At 41.6% G+C, this 22,698-nt stretch overlaps 1 protein-coding gene across 3 annotated transcripts in view; it reads left to right on the forward strand.

Annotated features, from left to right (window-relative positions):
* nek1 (NIMA-related kinase 1) overlaps positions 1–20,717 on the forward strand; it is a 36,013-nt gene extending 15,296 nt beyond the window's left edge. For all 3 annotated transcript variants that reach the window (XM_041792251.1, XM_041792253.1, XM_041792252.1), the window contains 15 exons: positions 1,135–1,230; positions 1,962–2,150; positions 2,233–2,292; positions 4,535–4,775; positions 5,836–5,961; positions 6,059–6,235; positions 6,379–6,567; positions 6,674–6,779; positions 9,558–9,634; positions 9,711–9,940; positions 12,742–12,899; positions 13,364–13,788; positions 15,015–15,148; positions 15,228–15,360; positions 19,966–20,717. In XM_041792251.1, the coding sequence (XP_041648185.1) occupies positions 1,135–1,230; positions 1,962–2,150; positions 2,233–2,292; positions 4,535–4,775; positions 5,836–5,961; positions 6,059–6,235; positions 6,379–6,567; positions 6,674–6,779; positions 9,558–9,634; positions 9,711–9,940; positions 12,742–12,899; positions 13,364–13,788; positions 15,015–15,148; positions 15,228–15,360; positions 19,966–19,979 (2,355 nt within the window). In that variant the 3' untranslated portion in view covers positions 19,980–20,717. The remainder of the gene's footprint in view (positions 1–1,134; positions 1,231–1,961; positions 2,151–2,232; positions 2,293–4,534; positions 4,776–5,835; positions 5,962–6,058; positions 6,236–6,378; positions 6,568–6,673; positions 6,780–9,557; positions 9,635–9,710; positions 9,941–12,741; positions 12,900–13,363; positions 13,789–15,014; positions 15,149–15,227; positions 15,361–19,965) is intronic.
* Positions 20,718–22,698: the final 1,981 nt, after the last annotated feature.

Consider the following 22,698-nt stretch of genomic DNA (forward strand, 5'->3'; position numbering starts at 1 on the left):
ACATTACCGTCTGCAATGGCACCAACTTAAAGTACATGAATTGAGAGCGGTTGTTTTTGCCTCTGTCAAGCCTGGTTTTATATTCAAAAGAATACAAATAATTACAGAAAAGGTCCTCAAAGACACCTTTTTGTTTAGTACTATGATTGTTACAATGTCAGAATTTTAAATGTCAATACAATACAGGTAAAACTTGATTCTTCAATACAATGGCAACAAAAATATGGTCCTGGGCACCATCAATTGGGTAGTTTCTTGTTTTGAATTGCCAAAAACTCCAAGAGAACATCTACTCTGTTTCTGTAGTGCCCTAGTATAGTGGCAACTCTTGGGTAATGCTGCCAGACAGACTCTCACTCAAGCATTAACCTCAATCTGATTCTGAAGAAAACATGTCTTTTCAGTTGGGTCTGGCACCTTTTAAGTAGCAGTAAACATTATTTCTAGTTTGAAAGACATTTTTTTTGCAGTTATTAAAGTTTGGCAGCTGTTGTCCCATGCAGTCTATAGAAGCAATTACAATCTTATCCCAATTAACCATTTAGAGAGTGAACCAGGTGTTAAAAATGCAGGTACCCACCTTGAATGAAAGGGCATAATAATATCTTTTTAAGACGTCTGCATAAATTGGTGTGGTAGCAGGGCAGAAAACTGTGGAGTATCATGGGCGATTGCTGATGATCCTGTGATCGTTACAGGGACTGTAGAAGCCCTTGTAGGGGCTCTTAACTTGCTGAGTGAGGAGGCTGAAGCATTGGGAATCCAGGTATTTGGGGATGCCTTGGATGCTGCCATCAAATCTGTGGAAGTCGAGCATGGAAGTCGTAGAGCAGTTCACCTACCTTGGCAGCATAATTTATCGATCTACTGACTGGGCGGCTGAAATCAACCACAGAATTGGACTTGCTTTCACTGAGCAAGACTGAAGTTTTTTTAGGATTAGCATCAGGTTGTAGAGCCTTTTTAAATGACTTACTGTCATGACCCACTTCATATCTGTAGATGTTTAAATTCTTCTGCATGTTTTGCCCTGGACACTCTTATAAAAGTTTTTTTTTTTAAACTCAACAAGACTTTTCCTTGTTAAATCAGTGATTAATAAAATATATAAAACTATTTGTATGACCCTGACAGGCCCAAGCAAATGCCAGAGCTGCTGTGCTGAAAGAACAACTAGAGAAGAAGAGGAGAGAAGCATATGAGAGGGAGAAGAGAGCCTGGGAGGACCATGTAAGCTCTCTCTTTCTTTACTTTATTCAGACATTTCTCAGGGCATTTTCAGATCAGACATGATTGTTTTGTACAATGCCCTAGCATAATTTCTCCCCCCTCCCCTCTCCTTTGTTGGTCAGCTTTCACATTATTGTTCTGAGCCTGAGTTCGCCTCCAAATAAATACAGTCCAATAAAATAGGTGGCAATATGTGAATATAGTTTGCAGATCCGTCAAGATGAAGACAAAAAAGGCAACCACGTCAATCATTTTTCATGATTTTAAGCATGTTTTATGCTCTGTGTGTACACAGGGGTTCGTTCTTCAGGCTACTATGAATGTTTTTATTATTTCTATTATACAAATAGCAACCTTCTCCCTACTTCCACCTCTTCCATGAAGCTCAGAGGCAGATAAGACAATTTTTGAAGAGACAGGAGATGTGTAGAATTTCCTTTACAGCTCTACTCGCTGACAAGTAAACTGCACATTGGTACTGTTGCGTTTCTTCCATGTATGTGCTGAGGACGCTTAAATCATGCCTAAACCACCTCCTTAAGTAGACTCAGGCACAGTACCCATACATTAGTTAGACTGGTGTTCACACTGCTTGTAGAAACTGGACTTTGAGGTCAAGTGTACTCTAATCTGGGCCCGGATCTCTAATGTGAGAGCTATTATGTCTACTTCGCCTTACCGATAAGTGCGTTTAAGTAACAGCTAATCTGTTGTCCTGTGTATTGTTCAAGCTTGCAGCTCGGGGGGTGAAGGTTGGCATGGCAGCAGCAACAGAAACAGGATCATCTGCCTCAGAGAGTCCTCTCCTCAAGCTCGGTCCCTCTGAACCAGACACGCCTGCCAGAGCTTCAGCCCTGCTTGAGCCCAAACCCTCCACCCCGGCCATATCCATGACAGCCGCCCTGAAGAATGTCGGAGCGGTCGGTACACAAGTTTACTTCACTGTACATTTTCATATTTGTCATGAATGTTTTCTGAAGCTATGCATTTTCTTTTTGGTAGATGTCTCCTCTGAAAGAAAACCTACCTGAGCAAGAGCAAGAACCTGCATCTACCATTCAGGTTAGTATATGATGTAATTACGGTCAAAGTCAGTGTGTATGATGCACTTCTAAAGTTGGCTACATTCTACAGATTCATGCCACCAAAATGCCTGTATAAAAAGCGGAGGCATGACACATGTGCAGCCGCCACCCTTATGTGATAAAGAACCTACTCCAATACCAGAGTATTTTACAGCTCACAGCATACTGATGCACAGTAATGCAGACCCGACCAGCAGGAGTTGGTGCCACTTTTTACTGTTGTTGCTCCCTCATTAGGACATAATTCTACATTTAAAGGGAAAAATGGAATATATCGTTTGATAGATTAAGCTTGTGGAGTGCTGGTTTGATTGAAAAGACTCCTCAAATAAAGAGAAGTGATAAGTGAAGGAGAGAAGGGTAACTCCCAGAATGTGGATCCACGTCTCAACAATCACCACAGGCGGAGAGCTCAACTACCATATCAGAGCTAATAGAAGTGCAAACCCCATATGGCAGGAAGAGATGGTGCTTAAAGACCAACACAGCTGCACCAGAAACGGCATCTTATGGACTTAGCTGAAGGAAATGGAAATCATCACACAGGAGGACAGTTTAAGCCTTTTTCCCCATTTGGAGACTCCATAAAACAGGCTGCTGCTGCTATACCAGGGAGATTAACTCTCACCTGCCATTTCATTAGGTACACCTGTTCAATAGCTTGTTAACACAAATAGCTAATCAGCCAGTCACATGGCAGCAACTTGGTGCGTTTAGGCACGTAGACGTGGTTAAGACAACTTGCTGAAGTTCTGACTGAGCATCAGAATAAGCAGAAAGAGGATTTTAGTGACATTTTAATGTGGCATGGCTGTTGGTGCCAGACGGGGTGGTCTAAGTATTTTAGAAACTGCTGATCTACTGGTATTTTCATATACAACCATCTCTAGGGTTTACAGGCCTGGAAGAGGGAAAGTATCCAGTGAGCAGCAGTTGTGTGGACAAAAATGCCTCATTGTTGTCAGAGGAGAACGGGCAGACTAGTTCAAGATGATAGAAAGGCAACAGTAACTCAAATAACCACTCGTTGCAACCAAGTTATGCAGAATACCATCTCTGAATGCACAACACGTGGAACCTTGAAGCAGATGAGCTACAGCAGCAGACGACCACACCAGGTGCCACTCCTATCAGCTAAGAACAGGAAACAGCCTACAGTACATACAGGCTCACCAAAATTGGACAGTAGAAAATTGGGAAAATGCTGCCTGGTCTGATGAGTTTCTATTTCAGCTGTGACATTCAGATGGCAGGATCAGAATTTGGCATAACAGCATGAAAGCATGGATCCGTCCTGGCTTGTATCAATGGTTCAGGCTGGTGGTGGTGTAATGGCTTTGGGGTATTTTCCTGGCACACTCTGGGCCCCTTAGTTCCAACTGAGCATTGTTCAAACACCACATCCTACCTGAGTATTGTTGTGCATGTCCATCCATCTATGACCACAGTGTAACCATCCTCTGATGGCTACTTCCAGAAGGATAATGCACCAAAGCTCAAATCATCTCAAACTGGTTTCTTGTACATGGCAATGAGTGCACTGTACTGGCCTCCACAGTCACCAGATCCCAGTCCAACAGAGCTCCTTTGGGATGTGGTGGAACAGCAGATTCACATCATGGATGTGCAGCCGTCAAATCTGCAGCAACTGCATGATGCTATCATGTCAGTATGGACCAAAATCTGAGAAATTTTTCTAACACCTTGTAGAAACTGTGCCATGAAGAACTGAGGCAGTTCTGAAGGCAAAAGGGGGTCCAACCTGTACTAACAATGTTGGGTGTATATCCTGAGTTTTATTGGAATCATAAATAATGTTTCAGTTTTACTAAAATTAAAGAATTTCTGATCCATTTTTGACAGTCAACTCATTGGCTTTTTAGGGGCTGTGGAAAGATTCTTGTAATTGCAATTAATTTCCGAATCTCCATTAGTTAATTGTGATAAGTTTCTTTTTTTGTCACATGAAATACCGTTATTTGCATTAAAACAATTTTAGTTTCATTTGAATGTTAGCGCTGTCTTAGAACTAAGGGTAATTCACTTCCTCTTTGGATATGTACCTGCTTTTAATTTTGAAAGAAAATAAAAAACATCAGGTAGATTGTTGTGAAATTAAACATAGAAAAGGGAATTTGGTATGGATTGGAAAGGAAAATAAGAGAACAGGGAACTGCGATTAATGCATTGATGCTAACAGCCCTACTTTATCATAACAGAGCGAGAAAAAGCAGATCCTGCGCAGACTCAACCAGAACCTGAAAGCCCAGAGTCAAGTGGATGAGGTAGATGAGTCGCCTCAACCAACAGCAGAACCGAGTCCTGCTCCCCAACTGAACCAGTCCGACACAGAAGAACGGCCCTCCTCAAACGGAGACCGGAAGAAGTGGGACGCAGCGGAACTGCCCGTTCTTGCTGTGGCTGAACAAACCTTCGAAGAAACGTGTGTCACAATGAGCAGTAAGTTGTACTTTTAATGAGACTAAATCATGTCCCATTGATAAGAGGAAGTTTATATCTGCTTTGCAAGAAAAATAATTCAAAATATTTGTTTTATGTGAATATTCTTCTCTAAATGAATATTACTGATATAAAAGCCTGGATGACAGAGAATTTCCTGCCTCAATTACAAGGTCCTGGTAATCGGGTCTCAGCAGATGGCAAAACAGATTCTGCCGCCAACTGCAAGGAGCCTTAGCATCTGGTTTGACAGCAGTCTGAATTTTGAGCAGCATATCTCAAAACTTGTGTTTTTATTACCTCAGAAAATTTCAAAGATTGTATCATTTTCAACTTTTAAAGACACATAGACAACTGTGCATGCTTTATCTTTATCACAGCTGGATTACTGCAACTGTCTTCTTACTGTTCTTAACCAAAAATCCCTGGACACGCTACAGATGGTGCAGAACTCTGCTGCCAGGGTTTTTACCAGAACTTAGAAGCACAAACACATTACGCCTGTTTTTTTAACGTTTTTCCATTGGCCACCAGTACGGTTTAGGATCTATTTTAAGAATTTTATTGATCACTTTTGAAGCGCTGAGCAGTCTCTGTCCCTGTTATATCATAGACTTTTAACTCCCTATTCTCCTGGTTGCACATTGAGATCCTTGGGAAAAGATCTTTATCTAGGCTGAAAACTAAGGGGACAGAGCATTTTCTGTCCAGGCACCAAAGAGAAAATAGGGAAGCAAGGGTCTGACTCTGTGCTTTCCTTTCAGTCAGTTTTAATTTCTACCTGAGGGCTTTTTCCTGACTTTTTGTATGGGTCGAATACAATCTGTCTTTAGTATCTGCTTTTACTTCTGTTTCATATGTAATTGGGTTTTCTGCACCAAGCTGGTCCACAAACAAAATTGGTTGCATTGGAATTTGTTGATTTTAATCTGATCTGCCATATGTGTTTGATGTTCTGTCAAACGTCTGTTTTAAAAAGTGCTTTATAAACAAAAATTTGATCTTACTATTAGAAAAGGTTTTAAGGAAATGTCTTCTTTTTAAAAAATTCCCTCACTAGCCATCACAGCATCTCCTGATGAAAGACCGTCCTCTGCTGGAGACAGGAAGAAGTGGGAGGCAGGAGTTCCTCTCGTCCTCTCTGTAGCTCGACAAACTCTGGAGGAGACATGCATCCCAACCATCGGTGGGTGAAAAACAAATACAGATTGACTAATATCCACTCTTTAATAGAAACAGAGTAAATATGTTGTTCTCTTTGTATGTGTGTGTTTTTGTTGCAGAGCAAACAGCGGGTGGGGTTATACAGATGGATGTGCTACAAGAAGAAGCTGCTCGGAAGATGTGGGGAGCGAGTCCAGACTCTCAGGTGCTGCGAGTGCTCCAGGAGGCGGAGCTTCAGCCTCTCACTCAGCAGCTGGAAAGTGCCACCATCTCTGAGGAAGAGGTCTCCAGCCCTAGTAAGTCTTCATTTAGTTTTCATGTTCTTTCCTTCTAATTTGAAGTTTTAGGGTAAAACATATTTTGGATGTTAGTTAGTCTGTTTGTATGCTATTACAAAGATAGCATGCCTAAATATGAGAAATGCCATTTTTATTCCCAGATAAGCCTGTCCAGAAAGCAGCAGCTGATATTGTAGAGAAGCATAAAGAACCGTTGCCCTCTGCTACAGTCAGTGGTCTTCAGGCTCCAAAGCAAAGTACCATCATCACCCAGAGCTCAAATCAGGAAAAGTCTGCAGACGGTTCAATGGAGAGAGTGACACTGCCACCCAACAGTACTGAGCCTCAGGGTCAGTATGACACTCGATTCTGTGTTTATCGGATATGTCAGCTTCTCATTTTTAAGAACATTTATTTTTGATAGAGTGCACTCTTATCTGTTCTGAAATTTTCTAGACCCAGCAGACTTGGAGTCTTTAGTTTTGGAAGAAACACCTAAACAGGCCTTACATTTACCAGCTGGTGTTCAGCAGGCGTGGGAGAAAGATGTCCAGCAGCCAATGTGAGTTTTCATCTTTCCTTTAATCTGTTGTAGTCGTGTCATTTTTCCTTTCACACTCATGCAACATTGATTAGTAGATTACTTACCTTTATATGAGTCATCATTGATGTTCTTCGTGTACTGAAGTTATGGTAGTGTTTAAAAGGCAAAATGAGGGGCACAGGTGGCAGAATGGATAAGGCGTGCGCGCCCCATATACGCAGGCAGCCCGGGCTCGAATCCGGCCTGAGGCCCTTTACCGCATGTCTCTCCCCGCTCTCTTCCCTGTTTCCGACTCTATCCACTGTCCTCTCCTCTATCAAATAAATGCACAAAATGCCCAAAAATAAACCTTTAAAAAAAAAAAAAGGCAAAATGAGATAAAGAGCCTGTCACAGGAGACAATTCTTACAGCTTTATTGTATTTGCAAATGGATATATTTGCCAAACAACAAGAAAGGCTGTGGAAAAATCCAGTAAAGACCTCCAGTGTTGAAAAATAGTGTTGGGGCTTAAGTGCAGAAAATTGTAGCTCCTTGAGTTTCCACCTGAGGCTGACTGCAGAGGAGTCACATATACACCCGATACTAAAATTTCAGTTTTTAAAGCAGGAATAGGTCACGGTCAAGGTTAACTTTATTTATATAGCACTTTCAAAACAAACGAAGTTTGTACCAAAGTGCTGTACAGGAAAATTTAAACAGAGTATATTTAAAATCACCAGGCAGAACATCATGACATTGCAAGTGCGTTTAAGACATAAACATAGACAACATAATAGTGACATACCCTTAAGTATGCAAGTACACATGGGCATACCACGTGCACACCAATTTACAGCAGGAATAGGTCAAGGGGACAATAGCTATCTCAGGCAGAAAAAACACAAATACACATGTACACACTCACACAACATGGGTTGAAGCATAAAACAAGGAGGAAACAAGGACACAGAGCCAGGGGGGATTAGCTATCAGTAAAAGCAAGAGAATAAAAGTGAGTCTTTGAGTGTTTTTTGAAGCAGTCCACAGAATCAGCTGATCGTATATGTGATGGTAGGTTGTTCCTCAGTGTTGGAGCGGCTACTGAGAAAGCCCTGTCGCCACGTTTACGTACAAGGAACCATCAAATTTGGGTATTTATGGCCAAAAGATTTCTATGCCTTATACCATTCGACATTTCATAAATGGAACATTAAACCAGAAAATTCAACCTGGTCCTGTGTCCTGAGAATTATCACATGGCTTTCATTTTTGACCATTTGCCACACAAAAGTGGTACAAATTTTCTCTATTCATGTCTTAGATAGGTCTTTAAAGTAGTCATAATTGGCTTTTTTTAAGAGTGTATGAACCCTGTTACAGTACTGGTATCGAAATGACAATGTTTTATTTTCCAAAAAAACCTTTTTTTAACTTTTTGAAAATACAGGCACTTCTTCAAAGTACAGTACTGGCACTGTTGTAAACTTAAAGGCCTTTCTGCATGCATTTTTGTAAAGAGTTCAAGTATTAGTTAAGTTATGTTAAGTATTGTCTAAGTTTGAGAAACACTGGCTGAACAAAAGTTAGTTTGAGATAGCAACATGTCAACCACTGTAATTAGGCTTTATAATTCTGCTTTAGTTGTAATTTGATTACCTGAGTGAAATCTGTTTATACAGTGCATTAACAGGGATTTATATCTGTTTTGGGCATTCAGATACCAAGTGGTAATCCTTTATGCCTTGCGTTGATGCACCTCAGTGTGTACTAAACATTGTTTCATATCCGGTAGCTCAAACTGCATATATAGAGGTGGTTTGGGATACCTTCACCCCATCCCCGGCAGTTTTCTGCAAGTAAACAAAAAGAATGCCATAAATTATGTCCATCCAGCCACGCTTGGACTGTTTTTTGTTGCTCTGTTTAGAGATCGGGATTGTTAGGCTTATCCTAGTAAGAGCAGATCATTCATCTCCCTCATTTGGTCCCACATAACAACAAAAAAACATAATAAAGCAAACCGTTTATCAAACAGTAGCTGGCTCCTGTTGCTCACAAAAGGTGTCAGCTCTTAGAATTGGTTTGACCCCAAACGATGCATCATGACTCCCTTTTCACTAATCACTATGTCCTTTAAACATATGTCTATGATATTATGAGGAAGAAACATTGTTAAAGATGGGCCATTAGCCCCTTAGCTCATGGCTAATTTAACCCCATTTTTTCTAACTGCCAACAGACGGTGTGTAGGGATACCAAGCCATGGTAAAAGAACCACAGAAATGATGTATGGGCTGTTGTTTTCATAAGTGGCAGTCAAGTGAGTTTCAATATCAGATCATTATTAGGACCCATTGTTAATGCAGTGTGTGGACCTTGGTGTTGTAGTGTGGTCACTTGGTATCTGAATGCCCAAAACAGATCATTAATCCCTGATAACACACAGTCTGAACCACCCCTCAGACTGAGTCCATGCTTTAAATAGTATATAGGCAAAAAGCACAGAAGCTTTCTCAGATTTGCCTTTTTACATGCATTGATTCCTGTCAGTCACATTATTTATTACAGTATTATAGTAACTTTCTCTGGCTCCAGTGGCCAAGTAAGTCTGATGCTGATGGACCAAATGAAACTTGAATGACACTAAAAACAGGTTGTGATATGGAGGAAAGCTTATCTTGAAAAGGTCAGTGCAAGGTATTTAAGAAACAGCATAAAAATCCATCATGTAATGACTCCAAAGAAGCATGATAAACCTTCAGTAACTGTGACGACAACATACATGCTTGTAAATACAAGTATAATTTTCTTGTAGGCCACCAGAGGGCGCCGTAAGACCAGCAGGCACTAAGGATGTTGACAAGAGTGCTGAGAAACCAACAGACTCTTCCGGTGAGCTTCATGTTTAGTGAGTAATAAGCACTTGTGGGTTTTTTTTCAGCCTATCTTAATTAAATCTGCCCCCCAGCTCCTCTCTCAGGCTCAGCTCTGTGTGAGGAGCCCCTGTTTATGAAGTTGTGTTCCCCGGCCCACCGACGCACTGCTGCCCTTGCAATGCTCTCAGCTCAGTCCTCCATGGATGAATCATCCTCCTCTCTGGCCTCTCGCTCGCGCTCAGTGTCACCTCTGCGCTCCAAACACCACGACGCCCTTCTCATCGGCCTCTCCACGGGCATGTTCGACGCCAACAACCCCAAGGTGATTACTCCAATTAAACAAACACCCGTTGTCGTTTTGTTTACAGGAAATGGCACATTTGTGTAAGGAAAGGATTAATTGTGATTAAATCAAACATCCAATCACAACACCATGTGATCTGTAACCTTATTTAATTGATCAGGAGAAGGAAGAGCAGCTGCAGCTGGGGTTGAGGAAATTCAAACCTGTTCTTATGCCTGGTGTGATGTCGGGGCTTGTGAGGTATTTTTAGTAGTACTTCAGTCTTTTTTATTAATGAGGGGGTCTGGAATAGAGCCAGAGCCATTAATCACATGCTCTGTACCTGCAGTGGGTCTGATAGGATAGAGGGAGCATCCATCAACCTATATCTTTCATAACCTTCATCAGGGACACTGAGATCTGCAAAACCTCGCTCTGTATTGTTCCATAGGAAGAGTTGCAAAGAATAAGAATGGGATAGGATTTGTCAGTGTTTTTATACTTTTGTGAATGTACCAGGCATCATGATTTAGGGCTGTACATTCCTTTCATCGTCATAAACTCGCGGCTCAGCAACACCTCAAGGGAATAGCTACAGTTTTAATAAAAATGTTCTCTTAGTCTCAGGAATTAAATGATAGGAATTTGGTGATCGAACGGTCATTCTGTTTTGTAATACATCTCAGAGAAATAAAAATACCAATCATTTTTGAAAAGATGGGTAATGCTCCTGTAGAAGTTACAATTTAGTGTGATATCAACCTTGTTTTAAGAAAAGGAGTTTATTTTCAATCTGAGGCAAAAACAAAATACTGTACCCACAATGGACGTCTCTGGCTTAGAGTCCGCCGTTGTTTACCATGCTGATGAACATCAGCTGTTTGCTTTTGATGATGACTATAAATGCCACTGTACTATGAAATACCTACACAATCTGCAATATATTTCAACATTACAATCAGTATAAACACTACCAGTGATTCCAAAACATGGGTAACACTTTGGTTGGCCACCCAGGTATATTTGCAGAGCATGTTTTCATTTCTAAAATTCAGATACAATTACCATCTGGACATGCCAAAGACATCCACTAGCATGTTCAAACTGCAATAACTCTTGTTAAAGTTGGAGCTTCTGCCTCTGTATTTTCAACATTTTTCTGTAGCTTCTTGCTGCTATTATCGTCCTGTCCTGCACTTAAGGATGGTGGTTGAGATACAGTTAACAATAAGCCTTGATACATGCAACTTTAAATATAGAATATCATGTGAGACATTTCAAAAGTTAAGCGATTTAATTTGAGCATGACTATACAGCATGCTGCTGATGAATACTGTAATGAGATTCCAATAAATCTATAAACTCCCATTCAAAGGTTCACAATTATCACTCAGTGTTTATGAGTGATAATTGCTATTAGCTCATCTGAGCTAATAGCGATACACCAGTGGCAGCCATTGCTACTGGTTTTAAAGAACCTGTAAAGTGAAAATGAATCTGTATTTAGATTTGTTGTATGACAGGTCACTGTGTTATGCAACCCCAGGTCAAATTTCAGTCAAATACTAAAAGATCTTTAAGATTATAAAATTAAGCTTTAAAATCATGAAAAATATGGCAGTAAAATCTGCTCCAGGATGGTGTGGGCATGTCTGTTGAATAAGCTGACGCCACGGCCACTCAGGAGAAATACGATCCTATCAGATTTAAAAAATGCTACAATCTGAATTGAGGAAAGCACTCACACCATTATCCTCCCTCTTGACTTTTTGTTGACCTTAGAAGAAGAGACAAAATCCGTTTTCTGGCTCGAATCTCTGTTATGATTCTTCAGATGTTCCATAGACCACTGTGGCTGATAGATTTGGTAAATTTACCTCACAATGAACAGAAAAACAGCATTTAACTAATTGTTTACTTCCAATAAAGGCAGTGACATCAGCTAACAACTGTACTGAGATGAACTGCTCTGTGGTTTTATATTGCAGTGTTAGAGGGACGGGTCATTCCCATATGTGGATTCATGACATCATGAGTGCACATATTGGCCCCGCCCACATGAAACCAAGCCAGGAAAGAGGTGAAAAACTTTCCAACAGTCCAAATCCAGAATTCAGTCACATGTAGATCTAAGTGTTTTCACATGTTTACAACAAACATATTCTTTGGATTTCACTTGACAGGGTCTTTAAGTTCAACTAAACCCTGCCTGTAGCTACACCCTTGTTCTCCTCCAGTGACGCTGACTGATCCAGAGAGTGTTTAGTCCATAACAAACAGTGTGGATTGAATCTTTTCGCAGTGCAAGGTTGAAGTAGGGGGGACTCAAAGGAAAACGGCAGGGAACCACTAGTATGAATAATCCAGGTCTCCTTTTCTCCCTACACTTCTCTTTATCCTTCTAGGATTTAAGTCTCTACACCCTAAAGAAGATGTAAGCCAATACTCATTTCTGTATTTTTTATTATTGCTGAATAAAAGGCTGGATCTTTAATACCAGGGTTTTTTATTCTGAAGTTTTCAGCCCTTTTTACACAGAGAGTTTAACTGCTCTTGCAGATATTTTCAGGAGTAGAAGGTCTAACAAGCCTACAATGTTTTTCAGGGCTTATTTATCCAACCATGGTACATCCACTAAAAACGTGTTTTAGTTACTCATACTTGACCACATTCTCTGACCACTTTATTGGGTGTATCTGTTCAACTGCTCACCAAATCAGCCAATCACATTACATATGCTCTTCATGCACATAACCCCCACGTGATAATTCTAGTTTCTTCTTGCAGTTGATGACTGCTGTCCTGTTGAATCCCAGTTAAAAATCTCATCTTTCTGTCAGATGCTGCGCACCTGCTCCCTACCAGACCTCAGCCGTCTCTTCAGTTCTCAGCAGGACTCTGCAGTGGCGAGTGATGCTAACGTTGCCCCCGAGAGTAACCTGGAGATCGAGGACCTGGAGGAGGCAGCTAAAGATGATGATCAGTCTGAGACTGAAGAGTAAGAGTAATGCTGAGGTCAAACTACACAATGTTTTTATTCAATATGATGATTGCTATGTCAGACTAGGAGATCCCAGAGATCACATTTGTGCTGTGGCTAAAGCTAAGCCAACCAAACATCACTAGTGAGGTATACCAGATGTGGCCATGATTGCTGTTCATCGTGATACCCTATACAAACAAAATGATGGGTCCTGAGACCATATAGCTGCCAATTTCGGCTATACTTGTGCTTATTATATGTATCTGACACAGATTGATTCCCCAAAGTAGAAGGATACTCGATAGATTTTAGTAAATCATTAATCTCTGCTGTCTAAGGGTGACTGATAACTCCAAGCATCACTGATATTTTGCCTGTGCTCCAACTCTGTCAATGATTTTAAGGAGCTGCTTTCACTTGCTGAATAAAAGTCAGCCAGTTCATTGCGGTGTGTGATAACGTTATTCCCTGCTCTCCAGTGCCTATGAGGATGAAGACCTAAGGGACATCCGGGCCTCGATGGAGAGACTGTTGCAAGAGGAAGGAGACCTGATGAGTTCTGCAGAGGTCGGTGCTGGAGACTTTAACGGAAACCCTCCAGAGAGTGAAGAGCTGTTCAACAGGATAGCAGCCGAGATCAATCAGGACAACAATCAGATGGCTGTGGAAGATGACGACGACGACGACGACGATGATGATGATGATGATGATGATGATGATGAAGAAGAAGAAGAAGAAGAAGAGGAAGATGAGGAGGACGAAGGTGAGGAGGAGGAAGAAGACGAGGATGAGGAATGCTCCAATGGGAGTCCAGGAGATGAAGAGGCACGTGATCTGCTTTCCAACGGGATGGCAGAGGAGAACCAAAGCCAGCACAGTCAGCTCAATGAGGAGTGGCATTCAGGTGGGAAACATCAATCTGTGAAATCAAATTTAACACAAGTTTTTAAGTTTATTCGATGTTGGAATCAACTCAGTATACAAACACATACATGCATACATATCTATGATTAAAACATAACCATAAACTAACTGGCTAAATAAATATTCTACTTTTTTCCACCGTTTCTCTCCTAGATCTTTTTGGAGCTTTATAGGGTAGGTCTGTTCCAAAAGATGCAGCTGTTTAACAATGCTTATAAAGAAGCCAGCAGTTGGGCAGTTCATCTGTAGTGAGCACTTTTTAATGGCTTTTTCTAGCCGCTAGCAAGATTCTTAGGTAGTAAGCTCATCACTATTGTGACCTTTAGGGATATATCCAAGATAGAGAGATATTAATGTTGTATTGATAGTGAAACCCAGGAATTTTGAGATAGTTTTTGACATCTCCTTCCAGAAAGGCTAAATTGAAGGGGCAGGTCCAAAACACATGGTCAACTTCTGTCTCTCCACGTTCACTCCAGCAGCTGAGGATTCCACTTTTTTGAGCAAATGCAAAAACATACATTTGGGTACTCAGTAACAATATAAATACTTAATTTAGTTACAGTGGTACACCAAACCTGATTCACAATATTAAAGGGGACATATTTTACCCCATTAAGACAAGTTTATATTGGTCTCAGAGGTCCCCAAAGCATGCCTGTGAAGTTGTTACTGAAAAAAAAACACTCCAGTATTGGACTTTTGTATGTCCAAAAAAAAAAAACAAAAAAAAAACCCTGTTTCAGCCCCGCTCAGAACGAGCTGTTTCTGTGTCTGTGGCTTTAAATGTTACTGAGCTGTCTTACTCCGCCCTTCTCCACAAATGGATATGGCTCTACTGATCTTCCTTTCAGCTGGCAGCTGAGAGGAAGATCGGTAGAGGAGGGCAGAACTTTCTTCCGAGTGGGGAGGGCCAACCAAACCTGGGGGTGGTGCTAACTCCCCACATGACATCTTTAGGGGAAAATCTGAGAAAGGCTTGTTTTAGTACACATTTTCTGAAGAGGGGGGTGTTCTGGTGATTGTGGACAGAGCAGGGGCACTAATTTCTGTTAGATAAGCCTGAAAAAGTGATTTTTGCATAATATGTCCCCTTTAATCAACCCTCTAATAATCTAAATCTGAAAAGCTCAAGCTTATGTTTAAAAATCCCAGATATCTCTTCTAAGTGTAGCAAAGTATCTGACAAATCATGCTGTACCACAGATGGCAGTGGAGAGGACCAAGGCATGGAGGCTGCACATCATGACAGCATCTTCAGCCGTCTGGAAGAGCTTCGCTTCAACCTGGAGCAGCAGATGGGCTTTGAGAAGTTCATTGAAGCCTACAATAAGATCAAGGTTGGATATATTTCTCTCTGTTTACTCTGTTAAATGCTGCAACACAAAGACAGATCAAACTGATGTTTGTCTTTTAAAGGCCATACATGAAGATGAAGATGAGAACATCGACCTGGGCTCCAGTTTGGTCTTCAGCATTTTGGGAACCGAGCATCAGCATCTTTATCCCAACATCCTTCATCTGGTGATGGCAGATGGAGCTTACCAAGAAGGTTAGTGATGATAGTTTGCTATAAACTTTAATGGAAATAGTTTAATCATTATTTATTTGTCAGTGTGTCTCAGACATCCTTCAGCTTTTCTTTCTAATTTTAGTAACAACCAGTAACAAGTCGATTTTGCCTTGTCTCTGTACTCTGAGTACAGTGGATGTTACTGTGTAAAATGAAATCTTCTTTTCCCACATTATTTCTTCCCCTCTTCACCTCTTGGTAACAAACTGTATGCTGCTTCATGCTCTGTGCTAACTCGGCTGTCAGACTGAGGCAGCAGCAGATGCAGGAAGAGGCAGAGGGGGGCTGTTTCTGTTCGGTTTGACATGTTTCCCTCAGGACGGGAGCAGTCTTCAGATAAACTCTTTTGATAAATTCTTTTGTTTTCTATTTTTACTGCCTTCTGTTGGAGAAAAAGCGGATGCAAATGTCACACTTCTCCCTTGGGGATTTAGCTGAAGATCTGTGAGAGATGCAGTTTACAGCTCCCATCCTTACAGCAATAACACTGGATCTATCTGAGAACAAACTTATACACGGCAGTCACTCAATGCTGTTGATGCTCCAGCCACAGATTCTTCATAAGATGCCCTTTTGATCTCTGAATCACGTTTCAGTCCCATTTGATGTCAGATTGTATTAATGTTTTAATGATGGAGTTTTGATAAAGGGGTTTAGTAATGGAAGCACAACAAATCTGGAGTTTGTTAAATGCTTGTGCGGGTTAGTGTAGAATCAAAGCAGATAAACGTATGATCAAAACAAATGCTGTTTAAATGCACAGCGGTTCGCCTTGGTTATTTGTTAACACAGATTATTACATTTATTATAATTACATTTACAAAGACTTCTCTTATTTTGTGTAGAATTGTCTTTCAGCCCAGAAAGTCTTACTGTAACTTATCAACCAGAGATGCAACATTAGGGAACTTTATTTTCGGGATGTTTATTACAGGGAGAGAGGAGCTGATTTATAGCTGCAGCAATGTTTTTACATTTTATAGGCAAACACCAGGGCAGAGAATCAAATTAAGTTCAGTCTCTACATAGAAAAAATAAGGGTGGGTGCTAAATGGGGTCATACAAACTTTGCAAAAAAAAAAGGAAGGAAATTAGTGTTTGGTAGGTTATTTCTTTGTTGTAACAGTGCTTCTTAGCAATAGACTTTATACATCTGGAATGCCTGTTTATTTCCCTTTCAAATGGTACCACATTTGTAAGCAAAATGAATTTGTGGGATGAGCAGCAGACCTGAGTATGAGTTGCAACCATGAAATTGTTGCCAAATCTCTGCCAATGCCTAACAGCTTATTCTGCTGTTGCTACTCACCCTTGTTTTGAGCTTCTGGTATCCCAAGTTGCTGACAGTCAGTTTCCTAACTGGCACTTGATTGGCAGCACCTGTGAGCATGGGCCCTGCTACAGTAGTCAGTAGGTGTCTGCTCTAAGAATCAGTGTGCCAGGTTTGACTGATCTGGATAGTGCACCTTCTGATAGGGTGCATTCAAGCTGGTGTTCCACAGAACCCAGTTGCAGTTGCAGTATTTGGAGTGAGCCCTGTTACCATCTCCAAACTGAGGGCTAATTTCCTTATAACAGGGGATGTCAGAGACAGGCCATGAGGTGGGAGTCCCAAGAACACAACACACCAAGAAGACTTTTTCTTTACCCTGTCAGGACTTTAAAACTTAACACTGTCCTCTTCAGATTTGCAGTCAAGGTTTGCAGGGTGATATGGCCGAGGCCGTCTGCCCAGACAATCAAGAACAGACTGCATGCAGCCCATCTCCTTTAGGCCATCAGGGCAACCTCAAGCTGGTTTTCTGCAAACCAAGATGTGGCATTATTTGGAGTGAGCCCTAGTACCATCTCCAAACTGAAGGCTAAGTTCCATATAAGGGGGATGTCAGAGACAGGCCACTCCAAGACAGCAAGACAACACCCCAAGAAGGCCATTTCCTCACCACTTAGCATTTAGGAACTGTTGTCTGTCTTCTGCAGATTGCAGTCAAAGTTTGCAGGACAACATGGCTGACGGTCCTCTGCACAGACAATCCTACAGACTACACACAGCCAGTCTCTGTTCTCATAGGGCTGACAGGAGGTCTGCCATGACTGCCCTCCAACATCAGGCCCGTTTGTGCTGGTCTCGGCAACACATGCTATGGAACCTGAAAACGTGGAGAAACGTTATGTTCAGTAATAAGTCCAAATTCTGCCTACAGCAGTTTGATCATAGAGTCAAAGTGTGAAGAAAAGGCACCGAAGGCTATGCTGATTACTGCACCAGTAGAGTAACATCTTTTGGTGGAGGCAGTGATGGTGTTGGGCCGCATCTCCCTCGCTGGAAAATGAGGCTTGTCATCATTTGAGGAAATCTCAATGCAGATAGATATTAAAATGAGATTCTGCAACCAGTGGCAATCCCATATCTCCACAGCCTGAGACCAAACTCTATCCTCCAAGATGACAACGCTCGCTACGCCAGAGTGGGGTTTATCAGAGACTACCTCTAGAAATTAGGAGTGGAGAGGATGGAATGGCCTGCCAGTAATCCTGACCTCAACCCCACTGGACACTTTTGGGATCAGCTTGGGCATGCTGTTCATGCTAGAGTGACCAACACAACCACACTGGCAGAAGAGTCAATGGCAGAATTAGCTGTTTTATGCTGTATTTTGCAAATTTTCATGGGCACAACCCACATACTCAGCTCTGCTGCTCATCCCACATATGCATGTTCCTTACAAATGTGGCACCACTAAAAACTGGCTTTCCAATTGTATAGAATTTATTGTCAAGAAGCATTGCTACAGCAACCAAACCACAAAACACAATTTCCTTGTTTTTGGGCTAGGTTTATGTCTAGAACATTATAACCAGGATCCATTCATTCATTCATTCATTTTTATTGTCATTGTGCAACGTACAATGAAATTGTTTTTGCTATTCCATTTAATGCTCGAGCAGTTTCTCATTTAATATTGAAACTGCTCTGGGACATGTGCTGTTTTTTAGTCTGTTAGTTTTGGTTCTTATTGTCCTGAACCGTCTTTTTGAGGGTAGCAGGTGGACCAGGTGATGTGCTGGTTGGGATGAGTCCTTCAGGATGCCCAGGGCCTTCCTGTGACAGTGGGACCTGAACAGCTCCTCTAAGAAGAGGAGAGCACAGCGTATGATTTTCTGTGCTGTGTTGATGACCCTCTGGAGAGCTGTCTTCTCCTGAGCAGTGCAGCTGGAAAACCACACTGGGATGCAGTATGCCAGTACACTTTCAATGTAACATCTGTAAAAAGACACCAGCAGCTCCTTGGCCACGGCGTTGCTCTTCAGGAAGTGGAGTCGCTGCTGTGCCTTTTTGATCAGCACTGTGGTGTTGGTTTTTCAGGTCAGGTCATCATTCAGGTGCAGGCCTAGGAACTTGAAGTCCAACACCCTCTCGACACATTCCCCGTTAGTGTGTGTGGGCTTGTTGTGTTGAGGACCAGGTTGTTGATGCTGCACCATGATGACATTTTTTTGACCTCATCCCTGTACGCAGATTCATCTCCCCCCTGAGATGAGCCCGACCACTGTCATGTCATCTGCATACTTCCCGATGGAGTTGCCTGGGGGGCGGGGTGCAGTCATGTGTATATAGAGTGTAAAGCAGGGGGCTTAGTATACATCCTTGTGGGGAGCCAGTGTTGAGGCTGAGTGCTGTGGAGAGGTGGGGTCCTACTCTGACTCTGTGGTAAGTCGCTGAGGAAGTCCTTAATCCAGAGGCAGGTGGAGTGTGGGAGGCCGAGGTTGTTTAGTTTCGATACCAGTCTGCTAGGGATGATTTTGCTAAATGCCGAGCTGAAGTCAATGAAAAGAAGCCTGGCATAACTGTTTTTTGTTCTATGTGGGTCAGGGTGGTGTGGAGGGCTATGGCTATGGCATCCTCTGTTGATCTGTTTTTCCTGTATGCGAACTGGTGAGGGTCAAATGTGGGTGGAAGTCCTTGGATGATGTGGCTTCTGATCACTTCATTATGACTGGAGTAAGAGCAATTGGCCGGAAGTCATTTAGGCTGCTGATGGGGGTCTTTTTTGGGACAGGTGGCTGGCCAGGACTTCATGACCAGATGACATTGTCTTTTCTCTCCTCTTCTCTCTGCCTGTCTGTGACAGACACTAACGCTGACATGTACATTTTAATGAGATGATAAAGGGACTTACTACTTGTATATGCTGACTGGTGAATTAAACATGAAGCAGGAATGCTTTGACAGAAGGCAGTAGAGACAAACACGTGTGCCTCTCTGCCTGTATTGCTCAGTGCTGCAAGGCATACATTTTTTTTTAAATTCCACTGGTTGCCACAGTTATCACCAGAGAAATTAGCATCACATTCTGGAATTCACTGTTAGATGTTGATATTCCCAGTTTTACACATGGCACCTTTAAAAGGCGTATCTCTTCAGGAATCCTTTCTTTAATGATGCTTAGAATTAAAATATATGGTCTTCTAAAGCTGCCCCTTTACTGTTATTGTAACACAAATGGTCTAACTATTGTCCTCTTCCTCTCCAGTAAACTATCAGCCCTGACATAATCCTCTCTCTCTTCCTCCTCTCTTTAGATAATGATGAATAATGTTTCCTGTGATGTATTGTGGCTGCTGGCAGCTTGGACAATCTGCTGGCTCTCTGATGTCTTCCCATGACGCACATCATTGGCAGAAGGATCTATGCATGAAGAGTGGCAGTCTCGCATCTACCAGTGTTTCAGGCACACTTGCATGATGAATAAGTAGTTCACTCAAGGCTGCATTTCTAACTTTTGACCATCATACATGCCGCTCCTTTTCTCACCAGTGTTCATTCTGAAGTGCATTATCATACTCGTGTTCTTATAACCAAAGTTTACTCCAGTCTTCTGTCAAAGTTTGTGTGTAACTGAATGAAACACGTGTTCATGTTGATAGCATAGAGCTGGTTGTGTATTAGTTTGTTGCTGGTTAGGTGAAGGTGGACATTTTATTTTGGCGGGTAAAGATCTGGTCCTCTCAGGTGCTCTCTTTCTAATCATAACATACCTGCCCGTATAGCTTTAAAACCAGGTCACACTCCAAACAAACACACCATGATTTATTCAGAACCAGTTTAACCTCCTTTTCTTACAACTCTTTACACCTAACACAAGGTGGAGTAGAATAATTTTACACATTTCTTACCGTTCCCAGATTTACAAGAATCTGTGAGAAAGCACTTTGTTGCCAGGGTACTGTAGCATGACTGTGATTAGCATAAGAGCGATGAAGATGTAAGCAATGACTCAGATGTTAACAATGATTCATATTTGATTGTAAATTAAATATTGTAAATCTTTATATGGAATAAACCTTTTTTTAAGAACCTTAAAGACATCTTAGTTTTCTGTTTTCACTGAAATATTGTTTATAAAATCAAGAACAAAATATATCTGCCTTTCACAGGTCGTCAGCCTGTATGAAGCGGTCAGCACAGAGGACTTTTTCCATCCTTAGCTCGTCCACAGACCCCTCACCCTCCTGTCAGAAGGATTTATTTGTAGCTCCACCCCTAAGGAATACTGGTAATATAACAGAGCCTCCAGTGTTCTTCTAACACCATGTGTGATTCAAAGTGACAGCAGATGAGGGTGTGTTTTCTTTGAGCTGGAATGTATTATTGACAGTGATATCCTTTCTATTGTTATTAATGAGACTAATTTGGTAAAGGAGCAAACATATCCCTGTGATTTTAAAGCTGCCACTATTTTTTCCCCACAGTAGTCTACAACAGCCATTTTAAGCATGCTTGTTACGAGAATTAGTTTCTACACACTGCAATATTTATTTTAAGCATGCAGATTCAGTCCTGGCTATGGAACAGTGGAGCAACTCTGTATCCTTGCAGAGTTTTCTTGAAAGAGCATGAAAGTTTGCTCATCCAGTCTACATGTGCTTAGTGGACTGGGTGTACTGGGGCAATTGGGGCTCCCAGTCTAGCAATCAGGTCCCTGCAGGTCTGCCCACGGAGTTGGCTGGGCCCCTGATAAACCCAGAGGATGGATCCTCCCCAATTGTGATTTGTTGGTAGCATCAATGCATTTCTGGTAGTGCTAGTCTTAGTGCCACTTCATCATTTTTGCCCATTTTAGACACTTTTTAACCCCTTTTCATCTATTTTCTGCCCATGTTTTCCACTTAAGACCAGTTTTTACCACTTTTTGCCTGTTTTTCTGCCTCTGTTAACCTATTTTCTCACTTTTAACCCATGTTGCCACTTTAAACACATTTTGGCACTATAAACCCATATTTCCCACTTTGAAATCCTATTTCAGCACCTTTTCTGCCCATTTTGCATCTTTGAACCAATTTTTCCCAGTTAAGCAATTTTGCCACTTTTTAAACCGTTTCTACTACTTTTTCTGCCTGATTATGCCACTATTAACCCATATTTACCACTTTCTACCTATCTTTTGCCTCTGTTAACCTATTTCCTATTTTTACAGTTTGTTTTAATCTTTTTTTGATAAATCAGAAATATGGATTTCAAATATCAGATGAAAATTAAATTACATTTTAGTCTACTTTTAGTCTTCTTGATGAAAACTAAACCTACTTTTTGACAGTCTTCGATTCTGTTTGTGGTTTTCATGGAAAAGATCTTAAGGCACAGCTGGGAGGAGGAGGGTTTAGGGTTTGGCATCCTCTGAATTTCATCTCTGCTTTTTGCAGATGAGGTGGTTATGTTGGTTTGTGCAGCTGCAGACCTCCAGCAGGCATTAGGATGGTTTGCAGCTGAGTGCAAAGTGGCTGGGATGGGGGTCAGCACCTCTAACTCAGAGTCCATGGCTCTCTGCTGGAAAACAATGGATTGCTCTCTCTGGACAGGGAGAGAGCCTTTGCCTCAAGTGAAGGAGTTCAAGTATCCTGGGCAGGGATTGGTGACAGGCAGATTCATGCAGCGTTACAGAGGTTGTACCAGTCCAAGCTGGAAAGAAAACCTTTCAGTTTACCAGCCAAAATTCATTTAAACCCTCACCTATGGCCATGAGCTTTGAGTAGTGATTGAAAGAGTGAGATCACAGATACAAGCAGTAGTAATGAGTTTCCCCAGGAGGGGAATCAGCTTTAGAGATAGGGTGAGGAGCTTGGACCTTTAAGGGAATGCTCAGAGTAGAGCTGCTGCTCCTTCAAATCTAAAAGAGTCAGTTGAGGTGATGCATGTATCTAATCAGGATGCCTCATGGTTTCCTCCCTGTGGAGGTCTTCTGGGTATATCCTGAATGGGAAGAGACCTCAGGGTAGAACCAGAACTTGCTTGTAGGATTATTATTATACCCCACT

This window comes from Cheilinus undulatus, linkage group 7 (genome assembly GCF_018320785.1).
Source record: "Cheilinus undulatus linkage group 7, ASM1832078v1, whole genome shotgun sequence".
Taxonomy (NCBI): domain Eukaryota; kingdom Metazoa; phylum Chordata; class Actinopteri; order Labriformes; family Labridae; genus Cheilinus; species Cheilinus undulatus.